Source organism: Erpetoichthys calabaricus, chromosome 2, assembly GCF_900747795.2.
Source record: "Erpetoichthys calabaricus chromosome 2, fErpCal1.3, whole genome shotgun sequence".
Classification (NCBI taxonomy): domain Eukaryota; kingdom Metazoa; phylum Chordata; class Cladistia; order Polypteriformes; family Polypteridae; genus Erpetoichthys; species Erpetoichthys calabaricus.
This window is the reverse complement of record NC_041395.2, coordinates 235,034,389-235,055,050: the sequence shown is the minus strand read 5'-3', so window position 1 is coordinate 235,055,050 and position 20,662 is coordinate 235,034,389. Positions and strand designations below refer to the sequence as shown.

General features: G+C 40.6%; 1 protein-coding gene across 1 annotated transcript in view; it reads left to right on the top strand.

Annotated features, from left to right (window-relative positions):
- The first annotated feature begins 12,971 nt into the window (after positions 1–12,971).
- The window catches only part of hpdl (4-hydroxyphenylpyruvate dioxygenase-like), a 31,563-nt gene continuing 23,872 nt past the window's right edge, over positions 12,972–20,662 (top strand). Inside the window, exon 1 of the mRNA XM_028795268.2 lies at positions 12,972–13,646. Coding sequence (XP_028651101.2) covers positions 13,027–13,646 — 620 coding nt within the window. The 5' untranslated portion in view covers positions 12,972–13,026. The remainder of the gene's footprint in view (positions 13,647–20,662) is intronic.

Below are 20,662 nucleotides of genomic sequence, written 5' to 3'. Positions count from 1 at the left end.
TCAACTGAAGTCTATGAAAAGGAAATGGATCTCAGCCATTCATAAAGGCTAAGAAAAGGAACAGAACTTAGCCATTCATTGAACACATTCTAGTTCAGTATACTCAGAGCATGCCATAATTGAAGTTGAACTTTGAACTTTATTGCCAGGCAACATAGTTGCTAGGAATTTCTCTTGCTTTTACATCCATACACATAACAAGATAAAAACAAGTAACAACACAATATGCTGTATATCATTATGTACAAAACAGTAGTAATGAAAATATTGCACAAAACACAGATTTATAGTAGAATTGCAGTCCCACCCAGTAATATATCACATAAGTCCTTATACATCCATCCATCCATTTTCCAACCCGCTGAATCCGAACACAGGGTCACGGGGGTCTGCTGGAGCCCATCCCAGCCAACACAGGGCACAAGGCAGGGAACCAATCCTGGGCAGGGTGCCAACCCACCGCAGGACACACACAAACACACCCACACACCAAGCACACACTAGGGCCAATTTAGAATCGCCAATCCACCTAGCCTGCATGTCTTTGGATTGTGGGAGGAAACCGGAGCGCCCGGAGGAAACCCACGCAGACACGGGGAGAACATGCAAACTCCACGCAGGGAGGACCCGGGAAGCGAACCCGGGTCCGCAGGTCTCCCAACTGCGAGGCAGCAGCGCTACCCACTGCGCCACCGTGCCGCCCAGTCCTTATACAATAAACAGAAAATAAAAACAGAATTTAGATTGGATGGAGGTGTTTAGAAATCAGGAAAAGACAGGGATGAATCAGAGACTCTGTTTAACCGGAATGACTGCAGTAGGAAAGAACTTGTTTATTTGCCTATTGGTTCTTGCCTTTTGTGACCGGTAATGTTTCTTTGATGGTTAAAACTGAAAGAGATGATTGCCCGAGTGAGTGCAGCTTTTGATTTTATTCCAGAATGTTTCCTGATCTATAATATATACAGGACATCAGCGGAGTCCAGTTTCAGGCCTACATTCTTTTCTGCTGTCCAGATAACATGCTGCAGTTTATGTTTCAATAGAGCAGATGCAGTACCATACCAGACTGTTATATAGAGAAATAAGTATGCTTTCAGAAAACATACATTGCTGAACTTTTTTGGTAACAGAAGTTATGTTGTGCCAAGAAATTTAAACGATTCCACCCTGTTGACAGTGACATCATTTAGGACTAATTTCTGCTTTTTTCATGGAATTCAAGTTAAGATTGTTGAGGGTAAACCAACTGTCCAGCCCTAAGGCATGTCATCTCGGTCTGTGATCTGGCCAATCAGAGTGGTGTCATCAGCAAACTTCAGCAGTTGAACAAATGGATCAGTGGAGGTGCATTGGTAGAGAGAGAGAGAAAAGAAGAGGAGTAAGAACACAACCCTATTACATACATTTGTTATGTGTCAGCCTGAATTTATGTGTATTATGTTGTTTTTCTTAATTTTTAATTATTACGTTATGTTGGTTTATGATTTGACATTTATGTTCTGTCTTTTAAGATGTGGATTCCATTCCATGTATTTTTGGGTGGAGCCCCAGGAGGCAGGGCCCCTTTGACGTTACATCTGCTGGGTCCTCCCTCTGCCTTTATCTGGAGGCTAAAATTAGATATCCAGCCAGTAATGTACTGAGATTGTGAAGACGTTTAAAGTGAGTATTTTTTTCATTGCATTTTTCTGCTTTTGTGATCATTTTACACTGTATCTTGGATTCACAGCAGTTACTCAGATTTCTAAGTATCATAAGCCAAATATGAAAAAAACGCTCTTTTTGACCTACAACAGTACCAATTAAGGAAAAGGTTCCACTTCTATGTTTTGTTAACTTTATTGTTCTCTTACCTTTACTAGTATGTAATACTAGGAAACATTCAAACCTTCTGTCCTCAAAGTAAGGTGGTTCATGTGCTTCTTACAAAACCCTGCACACCATGTTTCATACCCTAATGGTGTGTATGACTGTCTTTTTGCACTTTAAGAGCATGACTTGTGTTTGCCACAGAGCATGGTCGCACTGCCACTTACTGGCCAATTAAGTGACTGAGGTAGCCCATATCACATGATAAGCTCTTGATTAAGACCAAGATTAAGGTTCAAGGTTTGGTGCTTCACTAGTTTTTGCATGACAGATGGATGACCCTTAGGACTTTATATATATAGACTTAAAAGTGCTAGTGTTCCATTATCTCTTCACATTTACCGATTCTCTTTTAAAAAAAGTCGAATCCAAACATACTGAAGTAACATTAATCATAAATTCTTAACTGGCTTGTCCAGAGTTTGCTCCAGTCTTACACTTGATACTTTGTCTCTTTATCAACCTGAAATTTGAAGAGAGAGTTCTGAAAACAGACAGATCTATTTAATATTCAATCATTCAGCAAAGGAATTAGTGTGAACAATAAAACATTTGTTGTTGAAGCATCTAATGCTAACTCTTCACAGTCAGCTGAGATGTACAATTGAAAATGTGCAAAAATAATGTAAAATGAGTCATACCATACATTTAATTCTATTTTTTATGAAGATTCCTGGAAGCAGCTGTGAAATGTTATGGCTCTGTTGGTTCCTGCTTTGTCTTGAAGCTTCTGCACTAGAACTATGAACAAGAACAAGGCAGAAGTCCTATTGTAATTCTACAGTTAGGTCCATAAATATTTGGACAGAGACAACTTTTTTCTAATTTTGGTTCTGTACATTACTACAATGAATTTTAAATGAAACAACTCAGAAGCAGTTGAAGTGCAGACTTTCAGCTTTAATTCAGTGGGGTGAACAAAACGATTGCATAAAAATGTGAGGCAACTGAAGCATTTTTTTTAACACAATCCCTTCATTTCAGGGGCTCAAAAGTAATTGGACAATTGACTCAAAGGCTATTTCATGGGCAGGTGTGGGCAAGTCTGTCATTATGTCATTATCAATTAAGCAGATAAAAGGCCTGGAGTTGATTTGAGGTGTGGTGCTTGCATGTGGAAGATTTTGCTGTGAACAGACACATGCGGTCAAAGGAGCTCTCCATGCAGGTGAAAGAAGCCATCCTTAAGCTGCGAAAACAGAAAAAACCCATCCGACAAATTTCTACAATATTACGAGGGGCAAAATGTACAGTTTGGTACATCCTGAGAAAGAAAGCAAGCACTGGTGAACTCAGCAACCCAAAAAGACCTGGACGTCCACGGAAGACAACAGTGGTAGATGATCGCAGAATCATTTCCATGGTGAAGAGAAACCCCTTCACAACAGCCAACCAAGTGAACAACACTCTCCAGGGGGTAGGCGTATCGATATCCAAGTCTACCATAAAGAGAAGACTGCATGAAAGTAAATACAGAGGGTGCACTGCAAGGTGCAAGCCACTCATAAGCCTCAAGAATAGAAAGGCTAGATTGGACTTTGCTAAAGAACATCTAAAAAAGCCAGCACAGTTCTGGAAAAACATTCTTTGGACAGATGAAACTAAGATCAACCTCTACCAGAATGATGGCAAGAAAAAAGTATGGAGAAGGCGTGGAACAGCTCATTATCCAAAGCAGACCACATCATCTGTAAAACACGGTGGAAGCAGTGTGATGGCTTGGGCGTGCATGGCTGCCAGTGGCACTGGGACACTAGTGTTTATTGATGATGTGACACAGAACAGAAGCAGCCGAATAAATTCTGAGGTGTTCAGAGACATACTGTTTGCTCAAATCCAGCTAAATGCAGTCAAATTGATTCATGATACAGATGGACAATGACCCAAAACATACAGCCAAAGCAACCCAGGAGTTTATTAAAGCAAAGAAGTGGAAAATTCTTGAATGGCCAAGTCAGTCACCTGATCTTAACCCAATTGAGCATGTATTTCACTTGTTGAAGACTAAACTTCAGACAGAAAGGCCCACAAACAAACAGCAACTGAAAGCCGCTGTAGTAAAGGCTCTGGCAGAGCATTAAAAAGGAGGAAACCCAGCATCTGGTGATGTCCATGAGTTCAAGACTTCAGGCTGTCATTGCCAGCAAAGGGTTTTCAACCAAGTATTAAAAATGAACATTTTATTTCCAGTTATTTAATTTGTCCAATTACTTTTGAGCCCCTGAAATGAAGGGATTGTGTTAAAAAAATGCTTTAGTTGCCTCACATTTATATGCAATTGTTTTGTTCACGCCACTGAATTAAAGCTGAAAGTCTGCACTTCAACTGCATCTGAGTTGTTTCATTTAAAAGTCATTGTGGTAATGTACAGAACCAAAATTAGAAAAAAGTTGTGTCTGTCCAAATATTTATGGACCTAACTGTATGTTTTCTAGTACAAGTAAAAACTTTGGACAAGGCGTTCCTTGTGTTGTGATTACATTAAAAGTAAAAGACTGGTAATTGCACACTTACCATATAGTAGTTATGGAGGAAATCACTGCAGTGCTAATTGTTTTTTACTGCTTTGTATAAACTTGCTGAAGTTTTGGTTCTGGTTTTACACTGGGAAGTACACCTGTTTCTGCCCCTTTCTTTTGGGTTTGCCAGCATCCAGCTGATTATATTACAGATCAAAGTTTCTTATTTGTCCTGAATGCTGTCAATAAGTGCTTTTAATTTGCAGCAAATGGGTCAATACATGCTTGTATTTTGCAGCAATTAAATATACTGTACATATCATTTCAGGTTACAAAAAATGATTATATGTGAGGGGTGGCCAGCTGGAAAGAGTCCATCACACATACTGACTGAGAGTGAGAGGGAAATTCACACTGGCAGTAACAGCAGATGTTATGAGATTCCAATGTGAAAACTGAGTTGTTATTGAGGGTAGTAAGCCCTGCATGTGTGCTAAAGAAGAGCAATAGTCAGTGGCATTGCCATATGTTTAAGAGAAGGAGGGGCAGAAAGAGACATAGTGAGAAACCCCAAGGAGGGACCACTAGTTATGAAACACCTCCCAGGGAACAGAGAGCATACAGTTCCAGAAGAGACTAGATTGTCCCTCAGAGAGTATAGCCGAGGGGCTGCCCAGCAGGCATGACCTTTTAAGGTAAACATAAGGCTCAGAAGTCCAAGAACACCAGGAGCCGCCAGACAGAGTTCTCTATCTTGATGTCTGTAGAGCAAATGAAAGATAATGCGACCTTGGCCAATTAACTCCATGTTATTGAAAAAAGTTAAGTGCTGAGTCTGAACTGATGCTCAAAAATCATGTACTCCCAATGTTCCCATGGAATAAAAGTAAGAAGTGTCAGTCTCAAAATAAATAAATAAAAACAGCAGCAAAGTCTTGGTGTTACCAGATAGGGCAGGAGTTTTAGAATCTGGGCAACATCATTTGTCTCACAAAATAAGCACACAAACAAAACAGCCTTAAAGCAACACATAAGTTTTGCAGATAGTTGGCTAACTTTCCATGTTTCCTCGGCACAGGTGGAGGAGGCTGTGAAACAAAACATATGGTCAACCTGGGAATGACTGTGAAGCTGCCCACCTACTTTTTGTACATCACTGTGGCTATGGGGAGATATGTTCTCTTAAAAGGTATACTTTACTTTGTGCTATTGACCGTAATTATTATTTGAAAAAAAAAATCCACATTTTGATTGCATGTAAATTAACTAATGACATGTTTGAGGCAAGATTGCCTGTAAATTTGGCTAGTATACGCACTTTGGGCTGTGCAAAACTCAGCGGCATCCTAATGCAAGAGTCCCATTAACATCTAGTAAAACAGCAGAACACATAACTTTCCCTTGGGTGAAAATATCCATAAATAACAAAATTTAACCCTCTTTAATTGCAGTTAAAATTGTAGTTTGGTCCATGCTCTGCTGCAGATATACTGTAAAAGTGTACAAAGTTTACCAGTGAATTTAACTAATGTTCCCACATTGGGCTGGACAAAACAAACTTGCAGTTACTCCACTGGGGACCCTGCTCATCTACAGGGTGAACATTCTAAGGGGGTTCATCCTACCCTCTGGCTTGTTAACATCGGCCCACTAAGTAGAGTGAGCGTAAAGCTTTGTGTGTATGCTCCTTTAAGAATGTCAGTAAAACTTTTTGTTTGTCAGTAAAAATGCGTTGTCAATGAAAAGCAAAATTTAAGATTGGCAACCCTTGGTTCCAGGGAAAATGCAATTTTAAAATTTAAACCTACAAACCCCATTTCTGAGCATTATGTAAAGAATGTAGATATAAAAGTTTGAGTTTTTTCAGTTGGTTGCCTTACTGACACCGCAGGTGGAAATGACTACCTTTTTGACAAAATTTAGCAACCAGTTGTAGCATAAACTCAGAGAAAAGCATTGTAGTGGGATTCCAATCAACAAAACTAATTGATATTGGGAATTTAAAATGCACTGTTCCTTCACACTATTATACTGTATAAAAAAATCTTGGGATGAGAAAAGGCTTTTTCAGAGAGACGAGATGTGACTTTCTCAGAGAAACACTTTCACGTCCCGTGAGACAAAGAGTAGATGACAAAGTAGAATGTCGTAAAGAATTCAAAAACGTTGGTGCGATACACATGCAGAGCAGGTTAGAGATAATGAAAGTACTAAAATTCGAAAGTCTCAAAAAACTGATAGTAAAGATCGTATTAGCGCAAACAAACAGAAATTATTACTCAGTCAAATAAAGGAACAGCGAAAACAGATCAAATATATTGTTCGGATTTAAACTTTAAGTCAGAAACTTGTAGATCGTCTAATTCATGTTGCCATCAGAGAAAAGTAGTGTTTTTTTCCCAATGAAGAGGTGTATCCACGAGAATTAGAAGATTTGTTGTTTGGTGAAAGTGAAATCCACATACGCTGTCACGCTTGGGTCACAGAGAAAATCTTCCTCTTCATGTGGGCGTACCTCAGGAGCGGGACACCCAACAGGAGCAGAGGATGGCTGGGGGAGAAGAGAGATGAGTCAGTGAGACAAAAGGACAGCTGCTGTACAGGCTTTTAAATGTTCAAAGCGCCGCGCAACAACAACAACAACAACATTTATTTATATAGCACATTTTCATACAAAAAGTAGCTCAAAGTGCTTTACATAATGAAGAAAAGAAGAATAAAAGACAAATAAGAAATTAAAATAAGACAACCTTAGTTAACATAAAAAAGAGTAAGGTCCGATGGCCAGGGTGGACAGAAAAAACAAAAAAAACTCCAGAAGGCTGGAGAAAAAAATAAAATCTGTAGGGGTTCCAGGCCACGAGACCGCCCAGTCCCCTTTGGGCATTCTACCTAACATAAATGAAATAGTCCTCTTTGTAGTTAGGGTTCTCACGGAGTCACTTGATGCTGATGGTTATACAGACTTCTGGCTTTTAATCCATCCATCATTGTTGGAACATCATGGTGCTTTGGGTAGATGGTGGTGGTACAAGCCACCACCAATAGGACACCGGAAAAGGAAACAGAAGAGAGAGTAGGGGTTAGTACAAATTTTGAATGAATAGTTATTATAATGAATTGGATATACAGAGTGTCAGGATTAAATTACAGTGAAGTTATGAGAAAGCCATGTTAAAGTAATGTGTTTTCAGTAGTAGCGCAAGATGCAGATCACATGCCATGGCAGCAGCAGCAGCAAGCCAGCAGCTGATCGAGCAAAGAGGAGTTAAAAAAAAACTGTATTTGTTTCCCATTATATCACCGTTTAAGAGGGGGTTTCAGTGGAGTAACTGCATCTCCTTAGGGTGCGTTCAGCCGCCCTCTTCACAGCGCGAGCAGAAGAGATGCGAAGTGGCTGGTACATAGCGTAGGCCTTGGGGAGGTGGGGTTGGTGAGTGAAGCAAGCACGCCCCCTAGTCTATTTAAATTATAACCTTGATGTTAGGTCACATATGAGCTGTTCTGTTCCATACTGTCCTGTTTTATATCAAACCTTTATTTTCCCATAATACTCCAACTGAGATTAACTACATAATTTTCAAGGAAACCAAGTTTCACAAAGTACAACAGATAATGCAGAAAAACAAAACTCCTGCACCAGAAACTTAAATGCACAAAGAAGAGGGAGCTGCTTACCAGTTCCTTTGTATGCTTGTATCATGTTTATATACTACTGTTTTAAAACAGAAACTGATAGCCTATACTGTACTACCTACAGTATCTGTCAATAAATAAAATCAATGAAATGATGAATTCCCTCATTAGATTAATAAAGTTTATCTAATATAATCTAATGAAATATCATCTGGGGATGGAAACATAATGTGTGGTTTGGTTGCTATTAAATATTCCAATCTCTTGGCCTCTGCCTTTAGGTGTGACTCACCTGCGGTGTTGTTTCTTCCTATCTGTAGCCACTCCTCAGACAGACTGGATACATTTTGATATTTTTTTTTCTCCTGGTAACTGGTTGCAGTCATCAAACCAAAGGCAAATTCTATAATGTATGGCATATTCAAATGTCAACACCTATTATTATGAAACTGCCTTTTAAGTCAGATGCAGTTTTTAGCCATTGCTGAAGAACAGAAGTTAGCAGTCATGTGTTGGAATGTGATGACCTTTTTCATCATGATGAGAACTTCACAAGTAAGCCTGCGATTCGCTAGCGAATCTGAAATCCAAGAATGGCAATCAGTTTCTGCGTGTTGAAATATCATGGAGGGTATATGCGGTGGTGTGGGCGGCTGTACAACCTGGCGTGCATGCTGCACATCAGGTTTAGTTCACAGGTCGTAGGCATGGTAAAGTTTCCATTTAATTCAATAACATGTATCCATACGGGCTCGTTTACAGGTCGTAGCCATACGGGCCCGTGTTTGTATTACTAATCGCTGAGCTCCCTCCATTTGGATACGTGCCTCCTTTGCCTGTGCTGTGTCAAAAGCGCGTTGTGGGCGCGCTCGTTCATTGTACGGGCGGCTGTCCAACCTGGTGTGCACGCGTTACCTCAGGTTTAGTTCACAGGTCGTAGGCATGGTAAAGTTTCCATTTAATTGAATAACCCTATTTGAACTAAAGCGGTTTGTTTGTGTGGGCACCTTCGTTCATTAAGTCTAGTTTACAGGTGGTGTTGTGTCTCGTCTTTGTTGTTATGTGGCTGTGTCGTTAGGTAGAAGTCGTTTACTGTTAGGAAGCCTACTCCAACCTATACACACTGAGTGGTGGCACAGTGGATTATTCGTTTTGGATCTGTGCCTCTCTTGCATGTGGTGTTTCAGAAACGCGTTGTAGGCGCCTTTGAGCTCTGTGGGTCATCGTGGGTGTGCCAATTAACCGTTATTTAAGTGGATTAGAGCAAGTGTAGCTCACAGGTTGTGTTGTTTGGGTGCCACGTACTGACTCTGGGAAGCCGCTGCGTTTGACTCTGGGGCGGGCGCCACGGCGCATTACGTTGTGTTATTTTGGCGCCACCTACTGACTCTGGGAAGCCGCCGCATTTTGGGAAGTTGCTGCGTTTGACTCTGGGGCAGGCGCCACCGCGTTTTGGGATGCTGCTGCGTTTGACTCTGGACTCTGGGGCGGGCGACAAACTGAATGACCGTTATGTGATCTACATTACTGGCACAGTGGATTAGAGCAAGTCTAGTTTATAGGTGGCGGGCTCATTGCAGTGCGGCAGTGCGCGTGACATCCGGTGTACAACCTTCTCGTTAGCTATGGGCAGGCTCGTTGCAGTGCGGCAGTGCGCGTGCGCTTCGATGCGCCCTGCGTCCATAACCTTTGGTTAGTAATATGGATACTATCTGAACTGTTTACTTTCAAACTATCCAGAGTGACAGCCATAAGGTGAAATGGGTAATTTAAGATGAAAGTGTTATCTATCGCTCTTTTAACATTTACAGCCTTTTCAAGTAATTTAAAATTAGCTAGTAAAACTGAGACACTTTTTTTAACTAAAATATTCTTTAAAAATATGAATACATTCCAAGGATCTATGGTTCCATATATTTCTTATGAAATGAGTTGCCAATGCTATCATTTCATTGTAAATGTAGATTAAATAAGTAAGATTCATCTGGCAAGAAATGACAAAAAGTCATTGAGGAAGGGTCTTGCTGTGAAAAATGTGCCTACTTCCATGAGGGCCGTGGGTGGATGGCTATGTCAACAATGACTGTGTTTGATAAACTACTATGTTGCAAAAACTGTTTTTCCAGGGAAAAGATTTTTTTTGATCCCCAATGGATGAATACATGCACCTGTGAGAGCCAAGCAACTGAAATTAGCAAAATCTAATATTTTAAAATTGCAGTTAATCTTTGGTTCATCAGTAATGCTTGTTACACTTCACATTTTCTGTGGCACATTTATGCTAATCAGCTGGCCCAATTTAAGCTCCCGAACTGAATACTGCAAATAAGCATAAACAATTTAATTTTTTCACATCTCTTTAAAAACAAAAATAGTAGCATACCCTATGGGGGAACACAAATAGGCCTGAATTGCATATTTGTTTCTTCAAAGCAGTTTACTAAAATGTGGCCAAATTATGTCTTCAGCTATTTTTCAATGCATAGATAGATAGATAGATAGATAGATAGATAGATAGATAGATAGATAGATAGATAGATAGATAGATAGATAGATAGATAGATAGATAGATAGATAGATAAAGAAAACATTAAAGAGTGATAAAAATGCAGGTATACAGACAGACAATAACTTTGAATAATGTTAATGTTTACCCCCGAATTGAAGAGTCGCATAGTGTGGGGCAAAATAGGCTAACCTTTATGCATAGACCTGCTGGCTGAGAATAAGGCAGCCAATAATAACCAATAAGCATTTTGTCTTTTAAACCTGCAGTTGATAAATGCTGCCAGTGGACCATCACAGGGCTGCCTTCTATAATAATGGTCAGCTAGCCAGCTGAGGACTAATGATACAGTATGTCACTGGCTGGTTACTACTGGTGTTCTAACAATAACAAGCTGCTGATGAGCCACTAACTACTGAGGGTCTGGTCAATAGCAAGTAAACAGTGCATCACTAGCTGAAAACTCTGTTGGCTTGTTGTAGTCCCCTAGTCTCAGAGGGCCAGATGTGATTCTCAAATGAGAAAACATGTCTGGGGACAACCTGCTAAAAATGTGTAGTGATTAGTTGCGAAATCCTGCCCTACAAAGGCTACACTCTCAGCTACACCTGCCCCCAATTTCTCCAGTCCGTGTGTTTTAAACTGCTGCTGGGGTTTCAAGGAGAGAGCAAAAGATACAAAAAGATTTGATGCTGAGAGAAAATAAAAAGTTAAAATTGCTGTTATCTATTCAGGAGCTCAGAAACACAACATAACTGAAGCTCAGTACCGCCGCTCCCTATACGCAGAGTACGCAGTCTGCGTAGGGCACCAACTCCCAGGGGGGCACCATCCCAGCTGCTCAAAAAAATCGTTTTTATATATTATAATAATAAATTAATATTAATAATATACATATACAAATAAACAAAAATATAAACGTATATATTGCATTTTACGGTGAACGCAGAGTAGGCTAAGCACACGTGATGACGCGCGCGCCCTCACCTCTGTTACGGCTGCCTAACTAATATTTGGGGGAGGGGGCACAAAAGTAAATTTCTGCTTAGGGCACCCATTTGGCCAGCAGCGGCCCTGCTGAAGCTTAATAATTAATTAGTACTGTGTAATGGGCACTTCAACAGTGGAGACCAACAGAAAGTAAACCACCTCAGCTACAGGGCTCCACTCATTTGAGTGTTCCTGTCTGTTCCAATGTCCTTCAGTCATTTCATCTACTTCCATCACTATATGACATAACAACATCATATGGAGTCTAGATGAGCATTGTGGTCTATGAGAACAGAACGTGTTAAAATGCTGGCTATGCTGTTACATTTCTTCAGTTGTTCGTTTAGACTTACACTCAGAAGGCGTGCGCTATTAAGTCGTGTTTGCACTTTACTGGTGTTGTTGGGCAAATTTACTGATTCGGGCGTTCTGAGTATTGAAATCTGCTTCTCCTGTGACTCTTCGTAATCCGCTCTTTTAACTGTAATCCTTTTGATGGAGTGTGGCGCACCGTTTACTTCAAGTGCATATTTTGCAGTTCATCCACTATTTTCATTAATATAGCTGTCAATCCTTTCAAGCTTACATCGACTCCTACACCGTCGTCGTATTGCTGAATGACAGAGAGAATACACAGCACCTGCGGGAACGCATCGTTCACGTTTACGACCAGTCCATTGATGCTGTCGAATGCCAATGTATAATCTGCAGCTACTGAAAGGTTTTTCCCTTGCATCAGGTTATGCTTATTTTTAAAACGTGCAATGTGCTCACTGAACACACGACACGTATTTATATGTCTAATGTGTTTTTAGGCGACCTTTCGACTGTAAACAGTTCAGCGTAAATTGTTCAAAAGCTTGCTGTCTGTCAGATCAGGTTAACGAGAGCACCTCTGTTCTTTGCAATTCAAAATCACCGCCCCTACTTTGAGCACCGCCTTCAAGAGGTATTCGATTGGTTTAGAAATATGACACTCAGCGAGAGGTCTAATTGTTCCCACCCATTTTAAGCAAATACTCCCATGGTTGTCGCCAGAAGGCTTTCAGACTAGCCGTCCCCAAACTCCTGGTGACAATCCGCTGACAGACAGCTGACGGACGGATGCTTGCTTACTGGGTGGGATCCCTCCTGTCACAAACCTTTCAAAACAGAAGTATCCCAACAAGGTTTAAACGTTTTATACCCCGTGAAACGTCATAGATCTTTAAATCCAGTGCGGAGGATGTGCCAAGTTTATCAGCGAACTTGATTAGTACAGTTTGCGCTTTGCGGCGGGCAGAATTCACATACAACCAAAAGGTGGAACATAATTCTAAAAATTATTGATCATATTTAATGACACAAATCAAAATAAATATATATTTTTACAAAATAGTTATCATCCTGTTAATTTAGCCTTGTGTGAATTCAGCTAGGTTACAAATAAGTAGCCGCGAACAAGACGCCAGCGGAATACGCAGCTACGTCTGTGTCTTTAAGTTCCGCTTTGCTCAGAAGGTGACTTTCTGGTCTTGTCTAAGCACACTGTAGCACCCACGCGCTGGACGGGCGCCGCTTAAGATGGCAGCTTCTGTACGCCGGCTCAACCACGTTGCTTTTCAAATTGCGCGGGGAGACCGGTTACCAAGCACATTAACCGACAGATTTAAGTTTGACTTGTTCGCATCGAGGATGACGGACTCCGTCAGACAGCTGGCGTTTAGAAAGGGCGCTGCGGTGTTTTTGGTGAACGAGCTACAGCGCGCCGTGCCCCCGGTGCCCGATGGAACAGAAAACCTCCCCGATCTTTTGTACGATGCTCCGGTGCCACACGCGGTGAATACAGCATGCAACGCTTGCTTCGAAGTGGACAACGTAGAGGGGTCGTGTAAGCGGCTCCAGGAAAACGGCTGTCACGTGTTGGTGCCCCCTTTAGAGGTAGAAGATCAGCGGGGAAAGGTGGTGTATTGCGTGGTAAAGTCAATCGTGGGTAACGTGCGCCATACACTCCTCGATCGCACTCGGTACACCGGTGACTTTCTGCCAGGCTTTCAGAGCATTTCAAGTGAAGAGACTAAGAAGGAGGATTCGGCAGGCACTTTTTTCGACCATATTACTTATGCATCTCCGAGGAAGAGTACGGGACAGGTGCTCCGCTGGTACGAGAAAAATTTTGACTTCAAGAGATTTCTCATTAACAGGTGAGCAAATCGGTTGTCTTATGCTGGAGCAGAATGTGGTAATCGGGCTCCATTCAACGCAGACTAGTTCGTCTTTAAACATGTATATGGTAACTGGTAATGAACATACTAATGCATCTGTAAGTTTTTATATTAAAAAGTATTTAAAAAATAGTCGAAATGGTATACAATGTAGGTCATACGAAGGCGGCGCTAAAGGGTCATTCAGTGTGATGCTAAGTGATACCAAGTGGTAAGTAGTACTCCTCGTTCACTTAATCCAGGGTCAAGTGCCAACTTTGACTGCCCAGATAGAAACCCCAATCAAGGCAGTACCTTCTTATTGGAGGGAATCAGAATGTGTTAAATTAGACGGAATGGACGTGTTCTTTTCCTAATTTTTACGTGGTTCATCCGGTATTGCCTCAGTTCCTGTTGTTTCCGATTAAACTCGGTCAATGACTGTGTTCATTTTTCTCCTTCATACCATTTGTCCATATGGTTTTCTCCCAAATACCAAAAACGTACACAATCTGTTGAGTAACTTTTAATTTGCCTAAATGGCATGGCTTATTGGTGTCCCATCCGGGTCGGACCCTACCTTGTGTGATACAAAGCTGACCCTTGTTGAAATACTGTACTGGCTTTGAGAAGGGCATGGTTTGTTTTAGATGGGATTATATTAGATAAACAATTATTATTATTAATCCCAAGGGGAAATTCACATGCATGCAGCAGCAGAAACATAAAAACAAGGCTACAGAGTCATGGGTCAAATAATACAGCCAAATCAATCGACATGTAAATAACAATAAATGAATGAATGAACATTGTTAAGATATTTCAAAATAAACTCCGAAAGTGCCCTTTGACATGCCTGATAACACTGGGCAGAAAGAGATCCCCAGACCGTGGTGGAATGCGCCTCTGGCTAAAAGTGGTCCAAGACCGTGCCTCCTGGAGGGGATGGAGGTGAATTTCCATGATGGCATCCAAATTTTGCCATCATCCTCTTTTCTACAACAGCTTCCCGTGTGTCCAGGGTTATGATGGCGCAGGCTTTCCTGATCATTTTATTCTGGCATTGTGTCTACAGGCCAGTAGTGAGACCAACTATGTTATATGGGTTGGAGACGGTTGCACTGACCAGAAAGCAGGAGACAGAGCTGGAGGTGGCAGAGTTAAAGATGCTAAGATTTGCATTGGGTGTGACAAGGATGGACAGGATTAGAAATGAGTACATTAGAGGGTCAGCTCAAGTTGGACGGTTGGGAGACAAAGTCAGAGAGGCGAGATTGCGTTGGTTTGGACATGTGCAGAGGAGAGATGCTGGGTATATTAGGAGAAGGATGCCAAGGATAGAGCTGTCAGGGAAGAGAAGAAGAGAAAGGCCTAAGAAAAGGTTTATGGATGTAGTGAGAGAGGACATGCAGGTGATGGGTGTAACAGAACAAGATGGGAGCAGCTGAAAGAAGAAGAAGAAGAAGAAAAATTGTGCTTCTCTTTAGCTCGGGTTGCTTCTCCAGGAGCCTGCAGTGTAGAACTATGGACTGGTAAAACATTTCCAGACAACTTGTTGCACACATCAAAAGACCTGAGTCTCCTTAGGAAGTGCAGTCTGCTCTGGCCCTCCTGCACCACTGGGTTGTCAGACCAGTCCAGTTTGTTGTTTATGTGGACCCCTAGGTACTTGTTGCTCGGTGCTTTTTTTTCAGGTTGGTAGCACATTCACCAGTTATTTGAAATGAAACTCCAGGCAATGCTGACCTTTTATAATACAACTAGTCATTTAGCCCATTACAATAACGGGCGCTAGAACAGTAGTGCATAAACATTAGTAGGAACAGTCTATATTAAATGGCAAGCGACTTTGACCTCATTCTTTTTGTTGGTCGTATTTTTCTTTCTTTCAGCCTTTCTTTTGTTGATGTTTACTTGCTGAGCTGACCGTTCTTCGTGGGCTGCCGCCGTGTATTGTGTGTCTAATTTTCTGTGACAGTAATACTGTCTTGTACGGCTCTATTCAATAAGGGCGCGCACAAAAAGGTGAGCTTCAAAAGTGCGACCTCAATTGAGCGCGGCGAATAAAGGCGTTCGTAGATAATTTAGTTCAAATGGCTCTGGAATATGTGAAGAGCAACAAAGGTGCAGATCTTTATTTACACGCGCTTTTATTCGCTACGCCCAATTGAAGTCGCCCTTTTGAGGCTCGCCTTTTTGTGCGCGCCCTTATTGAAGGATACCGTCTTGTACGTCCGCTGGCTTGTACGTCCGTAATATACGTCCGTACGTCTGTAATATACCTTTAATTTTCTCTGGTGGTAATACAGGCGTGCGCGTCGGTAATATGCCTTTAATCTCCTCTGACAGTAATACTGGCTTGTATGTGGCTGTAATATGCGTTACTGTATTGTGTACTTTTAATTTCCTCTCGCAGTAATACTGGTTTGTATTTCCGTAAAACGCCTCTAACTTTCTCTGACAGTAATATCGCGCATCGCACCGTGCCCCGCGCATGCGCACTTCACCAGAAGACACCCACACACGGACACCTGGACGCACATAAGGATTTATAATACAATTGGTGTGCCAGAGTTTCCTGCTATTGTACGTCATTGAATCAAACCGACGTGTTTTAGCACTGGAACATAAAATATATTTACTGAGTTTAAAACTTTAAGTTCATTTTAAATGCTGCATTTAAAATAATGCGTATTTCCGCCACTCAAAAAAAAGTAGAAAGCAGTGATTATTGCGTTATTTTGTACAATTACCTGCTGCTGTCTGTAGCGTCGTGTTCGCATTGGCTCCGGCGGTCTACTGACTGACCGCTAGTGAGACAGAGATTGAGTAGGCCTATACCGTGTAATCAGGTTGCAAGTTTTGAACAAACTTTATAGATACACATTTTGGTTTTAGTCACGTTAAAGTTTACCAAGTTTAGTACACAAGCTTTAAAGTATGTAAGCAGAGTGGTAGTACAGAGCTATTGTATATTTTCAGCTTCACAGCAATCTGCTTGGCATTTTGCAGGTTCTCAAAATACCTTTATGAAGTAGTACAATTCAATTTCATTTTGAGTGGCAAAAATAAGCTTTCATAGCCTTCTACAGTCAGTAACCTTGATATGCTTGCATTTAAATGATGTATTTTAAAAAATTAGAGCTTTTTTGGAACATAAATAAAATTCACATTTTCTGGTTATAAACGCAGAGTTATGTACATATTTTCAAGAATGTAATATTTGCATGCAAATTAATGTACCCTTCCATCCTTTACTGAATGTCAGTTTCATGGTATTAGAGACTCACAATCCATCCCAACACCATCAGATGCAAGGAAGAGAAAGGGCACTAGTCCACGACGGGACATACCTATGCACATGCTTGTATCAGGCCAAACTGGGAAACAGGAAGAAAACTCCAATGGAGACAGAAAGAAATTTCACAATGGGATGGGTTCAAATTTACACTGAAGCTCTTAAAGGTTGTAGAAGCAAGTGTTCTAAATCCCCTATACAGTGCTTTGCAACGGTGTTCAGTCATTTAACAAATTCTGTAACTTTACTGAATAACAGAACTTAAACAATTCAAGGATCTTAAAGTCAATATTAGTTTTGCAAGAAAAAAGGAATTATGCTCTTTTGGTTATAGCAGGCACTCAGTTTTCCACTGCCTTGTTGTCAAGGAAAGGTAACTGCCATGTTTTTGTAGCATACCTGACACTTTCCCAGCTAATGCAGAGCTAAATTAGATATTTGTGATGTATAATCCAGTGAGTTAGAGGCACATAAAAGTTTTCAGTTTATCATTTAGCAGTGTGCTTACTCAGGTAAATGAGGTTTAAACTTTTTGTGAAAAATTGTTTAATTTTTTTTTCTCCTGCAATTAATAGCCCTAAACCTGCAACCGCAAACAGACTGGATTTGCCCATCTCAAGTACAATTCTCCATATTTTTCTAATGACGCACTACCAACTGCCTGTTCCCCAATGTGCCACCTACTTGTTACTATCACATTTTGCAAAGACTTCTTATTTATAGGAAGTTGGCTCTGGGACGTTGCACTGCAGACAATGCAATGTGTAATAGGTTAACACCTGGACATGAGTAAGCCCAAGGTTACTTGTATGTACTGATTTTTTTCCTCCACTTATCTCCCCATTTCAAAATACTGAAATGATTGTATGTGGTTGTTTAACAGTTGAATTTACATTATCTGTTTAATTTTTGGGCGGCACGGTAGCACAGTGGGTAGCGCTGCTGCCTCGCAGTTGGGAGATCTGGGGACCTGGGTTCGCTTCCCGGGTCCTCCCTGTGTGGAGTTTGCATGTTCTCCCCGTGTCTGCGTGGGTTTCCTCCGGGCGCTCCGGTTTCCTCCCACAGTCCAAAGACATGCAGGTTAGGTGGATTGGCGATTCTATATTGGCCCTAGTGTGTGCTTGGTGTTTGTGTGTGTCCTGCGGTGGGTTGGCACCCTGCCCAGGATTGTTTCCTGCCTTGTGCCCTGTGTTGGCTGGGATTGGCTTCAGCAGACCCCCATGACCCTGTGTTCGGATTCAGCGGGTTGGAAAATGGATGGATGTTTAATTTTTGACAAATCCATCTGTACTTTTCTTGCCATACACCCCACACTTTGCTGATGATTATTATGAATAGTATTTAAAATCAAAGGCAACAAAAACTCAGAGTTCATAGTTGAGCCATGCTTAGCTGAATCGAACAAATACTGTACATATGGTTGTTTAGCAGTTGAATTTACATAATCGGTTTAATTTTTGACAAATCCATCTGTACTTTTATTGCTATATACCCCACACTTTGCTGATGATTATTATGAATAGTATTTAAAATCAAAGGCAACAAAAACAGAGTCCATAGTTGAGCCATACTTAACTGAATAGAACAAATACAGCACAGTATTTCACATTAGTGAAAAAACTCTGTTTGTTAGTATTCTTCAGCTAGGGCAGTTTAAGAATAGATTTTTGGTCATTTGTATTTCTGGTTCAGCTACTTATTGTTACTCCATGTAACTCTACTAAATTGGTTAGTTCATGAGGTTTACCTTTACTTTGTCCATTTCCAGCCAGACTTGAGTCCACTATAAAAAGCGAAGGTAATAAGGCAAAGGCTTAACCTTTTTATTATGCCAGTCTATGAATTTTGGGGAGTGGTGTGGGACACAGAACATGGCAGGTGGTGTGGCTGAATGGATACACAGTATTTATGGAAAAAAAAATGGTAGAAGATTTCTAATAAGCTATCAGTTCCTTCTCTACAATCTCTTAATTTGAATCTATTATAATATTAATATAATAATTAATATGAATCTAAGAATGAGTCATACCCAAAATCAAAATCCTAACATGAACTTGTGTAATATTATAATTATAAAGCATACAAGTATGTTGTCTTTGACGCCGTGTTATTTGATTCCTCTCATTTAAAAACTGCATGTATAGCCACTGCTAACCAATTTATTAGCACCTAAATTTAAAAAGACCCTTTTACAATAGGAATTAAGTCCATTAGGTTCAGATATGGAGTGTTGGAGGAGAACAGTGGAATAAGGAGAAAGTCAGTGAAAAGAAGGATCACAATCTTCAGTATGACAGGACTTTGGTTTGAGGACAGTAGATACTGGTCAAATTCAGGTTTTAATAAGCTCCTCATGCATTTCTGATTATAAACTGGATTAATACAAGTTATTTGTACAGTGTTCAGAACTGCCCTATCAACAATTCTAAGATGACAAATTACTTTATTGCCAAGCTTTCAATACGTTTACAGTATATCATTCTTTTACCTTGGCCAAGCAGATGTTCTGTATGATATGTTCGCATGGATAAAGTCATCTGAGAAAAACTTCCTTAGATACAAATAAATAAGTGAATGGTGTCATCAACATCCATATTCCAACAAACACCGGGTCAATATGTGTAGATATTGTAGTTGTGACGAGGATGGATAGGATTAGAAATGAGTACATTAGAGGGTCAGCTCAAGTTGGATGGTTGGGAGACAAAGTCAGAGAGGCGAGATTGCGTTGGTTTGGACATGTGCAGAGAAGAAGTGCTGGGTATATTGCCAAAAGGATGCTAAGGATACAGCTACCAGGCAAGAAGAAAAGGAGTAGGCCTAAGAGAAGGTTTATGGATGTGGTGAGAGAGGACATGCAAGTGATGGGTGTAACAGAGCAAGATGCAGAGGACAGGAAGATATGGAAAAAGAGGGTCTGCTGTGGCAACCCCTAACGGGAGCAGCCAAAAGAAGAAGAAGAAGCAGCTTTGAGCCAAGCCATGTCGATTGTTATATAGATCACAGCACATTATGTCATGTGTATTGTTAATGTGATAATCCTAGTAGAATGTAATTGCAGTGGAGAGATGCTGAGTATATTGGGAGAAGGATGCTAAGGATAGAGCTGCCAGGGAAGAGGAAAAGAGAAAGGCCTAAGAGAAGGTTTATGGATGTGATGAGAGAGGACATGCAGGTGCTGGGTGTCACAGAACAAGATACAAAGGACAGAAAGATATGGAAGAAGATGATACGCTGTGGCGACCCCTAATGGGAGCAGCTGAAAGAAGAAGAAGATTGTGGTACAAATTTGTACAGACCAAAACAAAGCTTTTGTATTCTAGGCACAGGCATCTGGACCCACAATTTAAAATAGCCCCCTCATGGTGCTTCACTGCACTTCATGGGGCATTGATTATTTGTAATAAATAGTATACACATTAAAAAAAAAGGCATGTCACAATGCTTGCATTTTTTCTGGTTTGTGTTGCAGTAAAATGCAAATATGGTTTCCAGAAAATGTACAAAATGAACACAAGAGAAAAATACAATTGCACATTTATTTTTCTTTTAGGTTACAAGTTAAAAGTACATTCCAAGACAAAAAAAACATGGTACAGATCTTAAGCTGGTTAAATACCAAAGAACCACTATGAACTAATTCCAAATGATTGCTTTAAAGATGTTTTTGTATATATTGTCTTATTTATTAATTTAATTTTTGATTAATCATTATCTA